Genomic DNA, 12,627 nt, shown 5'->3' on the forward strand with positions numbered 1-12,627 from the left:
AGCATTGGTGTACACGCAAGTATACCTGCACCTGTTTCTATTCTTAGCTACCCTAACACAACCCATGTGTTTACTTGTACCGCAATGGCTCCCAGCAGTCTCTGAAATACCATGCATCTTGTTTTTCAGGCTTCTGTTCATTCTAATAGAAGCAGTGCAAGAATCTCTTTCACCTCTGCCAGTGGCTACTGTCAATCTATTGGTCTTTGTCTCCCCCCAAGCTAGCAGTTTTCCGACCCACCTAACACTGCCTCGATAGCATCAGCAAATATTCTTGCACCCTTTCTATTTAAGTGTATCCCATCCCTGTAGAAGCAATCTCTCCTGTTAACAAGTACAGTCCAGGCTGAAAAAAATTCTACCCCTTGAGCCTTGCACAATCTTTCCAGGGCCGAATTGATCGACAAGGCTCTCATCATATACTCCCTCCTATCGTGTCTGGGCAGAATTGCAGACACTTTCAAATTCAACCCTAATTCTCGGCTTTTGTTCAACAGTGACCTGTACTTGTTAAGTAATTCTGCCGGTCTCCTACTCTTAATATTATTAGAGCCATCGTGTACAACTATATCACCTTTTGTGCCCTTAAAAGATGATATTCGCTCTACAACGTCATCAACCTTTGCCCCTGGCAGACATACCCTTTTATTTATTAGAGAAACTCTGAGCTTAAAGACGAGCAAGGCTCCAGGAGTTGACAGCCTACACCCTAATTTTGATGGAGCAGCAAAAGAATGCATTGAACCATTACAGTTAATTATGACAGCATCTCTGGACTCAGGAGAGATTCCCTTGGACTGGAAAGTGCCGATGTATTGCCAATGCAAAAAGATGGTTCTAAGATTGAAGAGGGTAACTACCAACTGGTTAATTTAACTTCAGTGGTAGGAAAAATTTAATTTTGCACTGTTACTAATTTCCAACCTTTATTCTACATATGTAAGTATTACTGGTTTTTCTATAACAGCACTTGGAATTTGCCTTGGCCATCAAAGACAAGAGAATAAACCCCAATATATATCTATGTGAGATGAATTGGAAAGCTAAATCAAGGACCTTTCATCACAAAACTGTTTATAAAGCCAGCCACTATTTTGATAGAAGAATGAAATAAAATATCAGCTGTCTACTATCATAAATTGGGAGTCTTTCTTAATAATATGCAGCTATTACTAAGCTCAAAGACAGGTAAAAATATGATTTATTTTCTGAATAAAGCAAGATATTTGTAACATGGACTGCACCTGGGTATCCAAACTGAGAGAGAGAGAGAGAGAGAGAGAGAGAGAGAGAGAGAGAGAGAGAGAGAGAGAGAGAGAGAGAGAGAGAGAGAGAGAGATGGGAAAATCTATTCTCTAAGCTTTTTTAACATCAGTGAATATATTAAATAGTTTTATTTATGTATGTTTTCATATCATTCAGAAAATATATTAATATATAAATATATTACCACTAAATTTTTCACAGCATCATTCGGGTCTGTTAAAAAACTTTGCCTTGTAACAATTTCAATTCCTGCTTCTTTACATCGTCCTTCTAAATCTTCCCCAGTCTATAAGAAAAAAATATCCAACCCATTAACATCAGTAATTTGTGCAAACCTATTCCAAAAGCTACAGTTTGCAGCCATGAGACCTACCAATTAACTAGCAATAGCATCACTTCCTTTTAAACTACAAGTAGTATTACCTATCCTGACAGACCCTGAATTTAAACTTTAATATTTTAAAAATTATTCAGTTTTTTTTTTTTTTAAATGTATGGGAAATACTAATGTTTGCCATTTTATCAGTAGATTGCAATGCTTATTAATTTTATTTTCTTATTTTTTAATAATAATTCAAACTTTGTAAATGTGCTTTTTGGCAACTTAAAATGTTAATTAGTTATCACGAAGAAAACGTTTTATTAATTATGCTTAAAATCTTATAAAAGCATTAGTAACATAAAACAGAATCATGAAACTATTACTCTCTCTGTCAAATTTAAACATGAAGGTATTCACTCCATAAAATTTTGGCATTACTCCAACACAAAACAAACTTAAAAAAAGGAATATTAAAGCTAATACTTATGAAAAACACTTGAATTAATATATTTCAATGAGAAAAAAAGAATAAATTGCTATTAATTCTTCCTTTAAAGAAATTATTCATCTTCTTTTTCTCTTTTTTCCAAGATTCTTGGAACAGTCATCTCTAGATGAAAATTCTGCACAACCTATATACAAAAATAGATGGCATGGAATCACTTTGTGCATCCATCTGAGTATAATTTTTATTTTTCTTCATATTTGCCAACTGCATTGCAAACTAATCCCTGTTAAATTCATTAAAGAATAAAAAATCACCATGGAACAGTGTATAGTATTCTAACTAGCTGTATTACAGTACAACACAACTCATCCAAATATGTCACCCCCCCCACCCCTTTTGTAGCAGTGTGAAATGTTATGACCTCTGTTTGGTTTTCTCCCTTCCCCTCTTCCTACATCAATTTCACTGCCACAATACATGCTGCATGCCAATATAACTTTCTGACTTACCCTCCCACTTGGTGCAGTGTAAGATACCACTGTGACACCTTCTTGTGATGTAAATATACTAAGGTTAGCTGATTTCCTGTTTGTGGCCACAACCTCTACGGGAATTTCTCTTATTTTTGCTGAATGGTGAAATAGTGAGCTCTGAGATGACAATGGAAAAAGCTTACTACTGTGATGAAAAGCAGGTTTTCCACTACACAATGCACTTTACCTGGCTGGACACAACAAACAATAACGGCTATTCTCTCAGGCCTCAGATTACAAAGTTAACAAAATTATAGACAAAAAAACCAGCACATACTAGAATGAAGGCACAATTAAGAGGTACAAACAGCAATCACCAATTTCAAATCGGTAACTCCTGAGCAATAGATGTTTTTCTGCAAGGTCTATCAGGCTTTTTGATACCACTGCTGGATTACGTACCAAAATCCTTGACTAAACACAGGAAAACTAAACTGAAAAAAGTAAAAATTTATACACACACTATAGCACAAATTTATACCTCTGCTGTAGTTTACATTTTTCCCTCCAGCAACTTATTTATTTTCAGTATACCTTAGTATATATGGTAAATATCACATTTATACTTGGTATTTAGATTATCATATATACCAAAGTATATAAATATACAATGCAAACCAGTAAACTTTAATTTCTGTTTTTTGGTATCTGTGTATATATATGAATGAAGAAACTGTTATCTTTTTTTTTTGTTGTTGTGCCTATACATATACCACATAGTGTTCTGGATATCTGAATTGGATGTAAGTTGCTTTTGGTGACAGCTGGCTAGTTGGAAGTTTAAAATTTTGAGCTTTGCTGTTTTCCTCCAACCAAAGGGATATCCTCTGGTTGGAAGAGCAGCACCCCCCTCCCCATAGTAGCCTGCCAGATAGAAAAAACATTCTGGTGGGGAATAAAAGTGAGAGAGAGGAAGCAGAATGGTAGAGGGAAGTTGGTTGATCGCCCAAGAATTGATGCTCTTCTTAGAAGTGGACCAAATAATGTGTGCTTCTTATTTCTTCATATCTCTTCTTTCTGCTTTGGCTCAATAGCCAAATCAGAAAGAAGAGGTGCAGGGATTTTAATGGTAACAGGTAGTCTGCACTATATCCTGGAAACATTCCTTGACATTCCTTCCCTCCATTTCTCCATACAGTCTTATTCAAGAGCAGAAATCTTGCCTCATAAACTGGGTAGTCATAAGTATCCCGATTTAGAGCTGATGAAAAAGCACAATCAAATTAGGAGAACAACCAAATTTCACAGGGACATGTGTTATGGGGAATGCAAAAGATAATTACAAGTAAAACAATTAATTCAAAAAACCATCAACAAGGGGAATGTTTTGCTATGAATGATCAACTTGATATTATATTTATCACAATCTGTATGGCTGCATATACTGCAAATGAAGAATGCACTGTGAACACCAGTACAATAACTGTCACTTTGCTGCTTGACATTTTGCATGTGAGAGCTTTATCAGTAATAATTTAATATCCTGTTCCAAATAGTGAGATTAGATTCATCAATCAATACTTGATAAGTGCCACAATGTAGTCACTATTGTCGTCACTATTGAATAATGGCATGTTCAATTGCAGAATGCAACATACTGAGGGCAATGTTTCTCAAAAGCCGCATGATGCAATACCTCGGTGCCAGCTAGGTTCAGAATGTTTCCACAATACCCAGTCCTTCAGGAAGCCACAGAGCTGAAAGTTGCAAGAGTGAGGTCAGGTGATCGAGGTGGTCACACTGGAAAATGAGTGACTAATTACCCTTTCAGCAGTAGTGTTGTGATAGCAGTTCTTGTACCAGTCTTATGACACATGGGGGGTGCTCTGTCTTGAATAAAACTATTTCCAAGGGTCCTCACTCCTACAGTTGTGGAATGACAGCAGTCACTAACATACTACAAAATAAATTTAACAATGGATGAAATGTAAGAAGTAACCTTTTATTAAAAATACTGGTAAAATAAAATATAACAAATAAAATTTAAGGCAGAAGTGCTAAGAATATACAAAAAAAAAATAAAAGAAGAATATACAGATAAAGAATTAAAGAAAGAAAAACAAAACATATACAACGCTTTCAGAGTGATGTGTTACTTTATAAATTTTAAGAGTAGCATGGCATATCACCATTATATGTAATGAAATGATATAACCAGCAAACACAAAGACAAACCAATGTGAACCATGAGTGGTGATTACAAGAAAAATAGGCAAAAATAACCACCTCAATGTATGTAGTTCCCTTTGTGATTAACATTGGATATATGAAGTACCTCTAACCAAGAGCAGCATCAAAAATCATAAGTGAGATCCAAAATTTTAACAATCGAACATGGGTTACAATTAATATTCTGCTCACCAATAATTTGGTATCAAAGATACAATACACTGCTTTAGAAAATTCCCACTCCTTAAAAACAGATAAATTTTTGAAAATTTTTCATTTGTTTTTAATACTTAATTATCATACTCTTAAGCATTTTTAGGGCATAAGCCTCAAGCTATGGGAGAGTCTAGACTATGTATAAATATAGTGCAAGATATAGCTATGTATTTCTGATGCACTTGCATTAATTATCATACTAAATTGTGTGCAATAAATAGTTTTAATTGTTTACATTAGCTTATTTTTTAATTCAGCTAAGGATTTTAATTACAATTTAATATCCATAGGGCCTTTGTTATCAGCAACTTTGGTAAGAACATCGTAACTAATAAACTGTAGTGCCTGACGTCATAGTAGTTAACTGTAGTGAATAAATAGTTAAAAAGGTACTAATCATATAGTACAGCTTATTTTTGTACTTAACTAAGCATTTAGAAAGTCAATAACATTTTATAAAAATGTAATAGCACGATATGTACTGATGTCACTGGAATAGGGTAGCATTATTATATTCATCTCAAAACAGTTTCGAGATGAATATAAAAAAGTTGCAAATTAGCATTAAATTTGGAAGTGTCTGCAATTCTGCCCAGACATGATAGGAGGAAGTACACAATGGCAACCTTGTCAATCAATCCAGCCCTTGAGAGCCTGTAAAAACCTCATGAGGTAGAATTTTTCTCCATAAAAAGTTTTTGATACTAAATATATGATGTCAAAATTACTTTTTGTGTCCAGAATTTTATTACTAAAAATAATACGTATATAAACAAAAATAAATAAATAAATAAAATTAAATCCTTTGTTATTGCATCATGGTAACCAATCAGACTTAGGGGCTTAGAGGGGAACAGGCATTCTGTGTGTTATCAGACACTCAGTCTAAAACACTGAAGGATCCAATATCTTTCTATTCCAGAAGATTTAGGAGAAGTACGGTTGACCTGCCTCCCTAAAATCCGCTCATGCACACCTTCTCGATGGTAAGCCCTGTTACGGCACTTAGGAGGCAACGAACATGTCGAGTGGTTCTCTTCAAGATGCCTGTCAGCGTGAAGAGGAAAAGACCAAACCCTCCAGCACGTGACAGTAAGACGAAACAAATGGCCCTCAGTCCCCAGCGGCTTTCACTCCCCCTCTTACAGCAGCGAGAGGATCAGAGTGGAAACAAAGGGTACTAAGAATCTCTGGGTATGACCAGGAAATTGAGCTTGGCCTGTTACAATGTAAGATCGCTCATCGGTGAAGACAGAATTGTTATTATTGTTATTTGGTTTGTTTTTTTTTAGAAGCATTAGCAACTAAGGCCATATTGCTCCGGGATATGCGGTGGGATTCCCTGACCTTTCCGCATCTTCCGTATTTGGTGGTGACAGGCTCGAACACCGGTCTAATCAAGAAGCGTGTGCTACACACTTCTGCTACTTCCCACCTGGCTACGGAAGCGCCAAAGACAGGATATTAGAGATGGAAAAGGAATTAGAAAATGTGAATTGGAATATCATCAGTTTGGCTGAAACAAGAAGAAGAAATGAATCACTTATAAGTATATGAATCTGCTGTACACCAACGGAAACAGTGAAAGGAGCGAAGGTGGAGTTGGCTTTCTTGTCCATAAAGATATAAAAAACAACATTTTGGAATTCAAAAGTACATCACCAAAGATGTCAAGACTACTACTCAGGATTTCTAAGAGGTATAAGCTAAAAGTTATAATGATTTATGCACCAACATCGAGCCATGATGATGAAGAGGTTGAAGAAATTAAGTCTTCTAGATGAACAGAAAACTCACTACACTACCATTATGGGGGGACTTCAATGCTAAGGTTGGAAAGAGACAAAACAGCACAGAAAGGGGAACTATAGGAAGCAATTGGTGAAAGAAATGAAAGAGGTGAAAGACTTGTGGAATTTTCAGAATCTCGAGGAATGTCATATTTTTCAAGAAAAGGGTGAACAGAAAGTAGACATGGAAGAGCCCAAATGGATTAACAACTAATGACATCAACTTCATCCTCACTAACAGACAATATATCGTGAATGATGTTACTGTCCTAAACAAGGTAAATGTTGGAAGTGATCACAGAATGGTAAGATGCACACTTGATATAGATATAAGAAAAGAAAGAAAAAAAACTGACTCAAATAAATAACACAAAGGTCTTTGAATAACAGAAGAGGAGAAAAAGCAGTATATACTGGTACTTAAGAACAAGCTTGATCTTCTGCAGACTGCTGAGGACAAAGATATTAATGAGGAATATTACAACTTTCTGAAAGTGATAAAGCCCAAGAAACCTATAGGTAAAAAGAAATCCAAAGAAGAAAATATTAGTCAAGGAACACTTGTTATGATGAACGGAAGACAACAAATGAAGAGCAAGAAAAACACTGACAGGGAGAAAGTTGAGTATACTGAGTTATGCAAAGCCATTAGAAAGAGACTCAGAGGACATAAGAAAATTTAACACAAGAAAAGTAGAACAAGCATTAAAGGAAAACAAAGGATTTAAATCACCAGCCATGAGCTGTTATACAGAAAGTAATACAGAAAGATAAATGATACTGAAACTGAAGAATAGCAATGGTGTACTTATAAATAGCAAAGAAGGCATAATTCAAATAGCAGGACTACTATAGCGGAGCGAGGGAATGATGCCAGCAGTGGAGAAGATGGATCGCAAATTAGTAACACATACAACATACCTGATATCCTTCCTGATGAGGTAGAACATGCATTGAAGAAAATGATGAATCAGAAAGCCCCAGGGGAAGATGAAGTTACTGTAGAGTTGTTAAAATTGGGAGGAAGAGACATGACACAAAAACTGGCAAGACTCTTCACAAAATGCATTAGAAAATGGTGTGGCGCTTAAGGAGTGGAATAATGCAATCACAGTTTGGCTGCATTGTTTGTTTGTTTGTTGTTTGGGGTTTAATGGCGCAAGAGCAACTTCGGCTATATTGCGCCTGTTCAAGTTTTGTTATTTCCTGTTATATTATTACCGATTTAACATATTAGATATGATTAGTTAAGTGTATTAAACTGAGGTATAAAAAGAGTTCACTGACGTTTGATTTTTCTCCCATAATCAGTTCAAGACTTAATGGCCCATTTGAATGCGATTTGAAAGCTGATTGGCAGGCAATTTGGTATCGTGGACATTCTATGATGATGTGCTTCACTGTTAGTGTGGTCAGACACTGAGGGCATTGCGGAGGATCGTCTTTCATTAGGAGGTAAGAGTGTGTTAAATATGTGTGTCCGATGCGAAGCCGGGCGAGGATAACCTCTTCATGTCTGTTTGACTGAAAACTTGATTTCCAGGATTTCTGCTGTTGTTTGATTTGGTATAATTTATTGTTTGTTTGAGATTTCCAGGTCTGCGTCCATATATTTTCAGAGGCTTTTCGACTGATGTTTTTAAAGTCATTGAGCGGTATTTTATGCAAGTGAGAATTTTGTTAGATGGATGTTTTGCAGCATCATCCGCACGTTCATTGCCAAGTATTCCAGAATGTCCAGGAATCCAAGTGAATCTGACTCTTTGTTTGTTTTTCCTAAGGTGTGATAAGGAGGAAGGAATTTTTCTTACATACAGATGAGATGGATGATCTTCTGTCTGTAAAGCATATATTGCACTTAATGAGTCTGTGAAAATGATACTTTTTACGAGGGAAGTTTTGGCAATGTGATCTAGGGCGAGACTTATTGCAAACAATTCAGCACTAAAGATACTGCACTCTATTGGAAGAGACTGTGAGATTATGTTGTTTGGCAATACAACAGCAGCACCAACGTGTGTGGCCGTCCTGGATCCATCAGTATACAGATGAGAATAGTCAGAGAATTGCATTACATAAGAGGAATGAAGCTGTTTTATATGTTGACTTGGGATATTGTTCTGTTTCCATTTTATGAGGACCATGTCACAGTCAACTGAACTGATTTTCCACAGTGGAAGGGCTGTGGGGGTATCTTGGTAGATTTTATCCATACTTAAGTTCAATTGTGAGAATATTTCTTTTAGTCGGATGCCTGAGGGTTTGCATATATTAGGTTTGTTCGTATATAAATTTTCCCATTTCGGTTTACACAGATATTGCCATGTTGGATGTCCAGGAAGGCTTTGAACTTTCGCAGCATAGTTCATAAGAAGAACTTGTCTACGAAGACTGAGTGGGAGTTCATGGATCTCTGTGTATAGACTATACACAGGTGAGGTACGGAAGGCTCCTGAAACAACACGTAATGCATTGTGATGAATTGGATCTAACCAGTTCAACACACTTTTCCTAGCTGAGGAGTAAATGGGAGAACCATAATCTAATTTAGATCTTATCATTGCATGATAAACATGCAAAAGTGAATAACGATCAGCTCCCCATGTCATGGCTGATACAGCTCGTAGAATGTTTAATTTCTTTAAGCACATTGTATGTAGATATTTTATGTGTTCCAGGAAATTTAATTTTCGATCCACGATTAGTCCTAGTAGCCGGATACTCTGTTTGAGTGGAATTTGTTGATTGCTTATCCTTAGTTCTGGATCTGGATGCATCTTTCGTTTTCTGCAGAAGTGTATTGCCACTGTCTTTTGTACTGAGATTCGATATCCATTATAGATGGACCAGGACTCTATTTTGTTAACAGCACATTGGAGCTGCCTCTTGATTGTCCGTATATTCTGTGAGTGACATGATATTGTGAGGTCGTCGGTATATAGGTAGGTTTCAACTGTTGCTGGAATAACTTCTGTTACAGGGTTTATTTTGATAGCGAAAAGGGTTGCACTGAGGACTGAGCCTTGGGGGACCCCCTGTTCTTGATTGTATATTAGAGACAGAATATGATGGTAGCAGACTTGAAAAGTTCTTTTAGTCATGAAATTCTGAAGGAACTTCGGTAGATGGCCTCAAAGACCTAATTTGTGCAATTCATGAAGGATACCATATCTCCACGTAGTATCGAACGCCTTTTCAATATCAAGGCATATCATTACAAGGTATTCATTTCGGAGAAAGGCATTGCAAATATTTGATTCAGCTTTTGTCATTATGTCTATTGTTGATCTATTTTTCTGAAAACCATATTGACTAGGACTAAGGTTATAGAAGTCAAGAAACCATGTTAACCCATCATTCACTATTTTTTCTAAAATTTTACCTAGACAGCTAGTGAGTGCGATGGGACGATAATTATATGGATTTGAATGGTCCTTCCCAGGTTTTGGAAAGGCCTGTACAAACGAATGTCGCAAGAGTCTGGATATGTATCCTCAAGGTTATATCCTATTATATAGCAGTAACAGCATGCATAAAGAATTTTTAGGGAGGTGTTTAATCATTTGATAGTGGATTCCATCCAGACCTGCTGCACTTTCTTTAGATTTGGCTAGGGCTTTATGCAATTCATTTATAGTGAAGGATTGATTGCATGAAATCTCATGAGCTGCATGGAAATTAATTTTGTATTTTTCAATTTGAGCTTTATATGTTTGAAAGATTGGTCTGTATGACGTTGTTGCTGACAATTCCTCAAATGTTTCTCCTAGTAGATTTATAATTTTTTCTGGTTCAGTTATGTCATGACCTTTCCAGCTTATGATCGGTTTAGGGACGGTTGTATATTTGCCTGAAATTTGTCTAATTTTATTCCATATTATTCTGCTGTCCGTATTTCTATTAATTTTGCTTGCAAAAGATATCCAGGATACTTTCTGAGATTTCCGGCATATATAGCGTGCTTTTGCTCTGGCTTTCTTATATTTTATGAGATTAGTGGTGGTGGGATACTTTCTGAATTGATTCCAAGCCTTATTTTTTTCTTTCTTTGCTTCCAAGCATTCTTCATTCCACCACTGCTTGTAATGTTTATGAGACTGGTTAGCTGTCTTTAGTATTGCAATGTTTGCTGCAGAAATTATTTGATTTGTGATATGAGTAACAGCATTATTGATATCAGTATGTCTTATGATTTTCTCATCTAAAGAAGCAGCATATTGGTATTTTTCCCAGTTTGCTTTGCAAAATTTCCATTTTATACCTCTTATAGGTTGCTGTACATCATTTGCTAGTAGGTGACAAACAACTGGGTAATGATCACTGCTATAGGGATCATCGGAAACAGACCAGTCAAGGAGAGGAAAGAGAGCTGGGGAACAGATGGTGAGATCAATTGCAGAGATAGTCCCTGTTGGTAAGTGGACATGGGTGTGAGTACCTGTGTTTAAGAGTGTTAGGTTCCTATTATTTATAAGTTTTTCAATCATCTGTCCTCTTTTGTCTGTATGAAGTGATCTCCAGATGACATGATGCCCATTAAGGTCCCCCATCAAACAAAAAGGAGATGGTAATTGTTCAATTAAATCCTCAAATTCTTGCAGTGTATACGCATGATTAGGTGGAAGGTAGAGAGAAATCATAGTCAAGGTAATTCCAGTCACGATGCATACCGCGACTGCTTCAAGGGGTGTTTGTAGCTGAATATGCTTGGATGGAACATTAGAGTCAACAAGAATGGCGACTCCTCCATGACCTGTATTGGTTTTTCGATCTTGCCTATATAGATTGTAGTTCTTGATTGAAATACTTATGTGCGGAGTTAGGTTTGTTTCTTGCAAACAGATACTTGCAGGAGCATATACGGAAATTAGATCTTTGATATCGCTTAGATTACTTCGAATGCCACGACAATTCCATTGTAGAAGTGTACGCATTATTTGGGTTTAGTACTTGATTCAGATGACTTACGATGAGCTGCTTGTTTTAATCGATCTGTTCTGATTTTTTCTTTTCTGGGGAAGCTTGGTCGGCCACCACTGTCCATGTCATCATTTGCGTAAAGTTCCAGAACTTGTTCATCTTCTTTCTCCTTTTCATCAATTTCCATAGTGTCAGTATTTTTTTTGTGTTTTTTCAACAGGTTTGGTGGAATTTGTACTGCTTGTTAGTGTTGGATCTTCAGCATCTGGTGAGATTACAATGGGTGTATTAATTGCCTGGTCAACTTTTTGTTTTGTTTGTAAAAGAAGATTACGTGCCCAATCTGCTATTGAGATGTTAGACGGGACTGTGACGTCAGTCTGTATTGCAATTACCTTTGTTTTCTGCACTGTAGTTGCTGCTGTTGCTGCTGCTCCTGCATATGATCTCACTGCTGGAAATAGTGGTATCTGCTTTTTGGCTTCTTGATATGTTATCTTATGTTCAGTTTTATATTTTTAAACTTGCTTTTCTCTTTTCCATATATTACAGTCTCTGGAATAGGCAGGGTGGTCTCCTTTGCAGTTTGGGCAGCGAGGAGACTGTGTATTGCATTCTTTACAGGTATGTTCTTTTGAGCCACAAGTGGCACAAATAGCTTGTCCTCTGCATACTGTTTGGGAATGGCCATATTTTTGACACTTGAAGCATCTTATTGGATTGGGATGTATGGCTTTACCTGGCAATTCAGGTACCTGGCTTTGACTGATGATGGTAGAGTTGGAGTACTGAAAGTAAGTATGATGGTGCGGGTTGGAATGAGGTTTCCATCCTTTTTAATAAGGATTCTTTTGGCATGTATGACATTCTGGTTTTGTAGCTCTTGTACGATTTCTTCTTCAGAGCTGTTCAGGAGGTCCCATTCCACGATAACCCCTTTAGATGAATTTAAAGTGGCATGTG

The 12,627-nt window shown here is 36.6% G+C and overlaps 1 protein-coding gene across 1 annotated transcript in view; it reads right to left on the bottom strand.

Moving 5' to 3' along the window:
- The window catches only part of GABA-B-R1 (gamma-aminobutyric acid type B receptor subunit 1), a 268,778-nt gene that overhangs the window by 223,457 nt on the left and 32,694 nt on the right, over window positions 1-12,627 (bottom strand). Inside the window, exon 4 of the mRNA XM_090368625.1 lies at window positions 1,451-1,552. Within this exon, the coding sequence (XP_090224751.1) occupies window positions 1,451-1,552 (102 nt within the window). The remainder of the gene's footprint in view (window positions 1-1,450; window positions 1,553-12,627) is intronic.

Source organism: Mastigoproctus giganteus, chromosome 2, assembly GCF_048544385.1.
Source record: "Mastigoproctus giganteus isolate SK-2022 chromosome 2, ASM4854438v1, whole genome shotgun sequence".
NCBI classification, from domain to species: Eukaryota; Metazoa; Arthropoda; class Arachnida; order Uropygi; family Thelyphonidae; genus Mastigoproctus; species Mastigoproctus giganteus.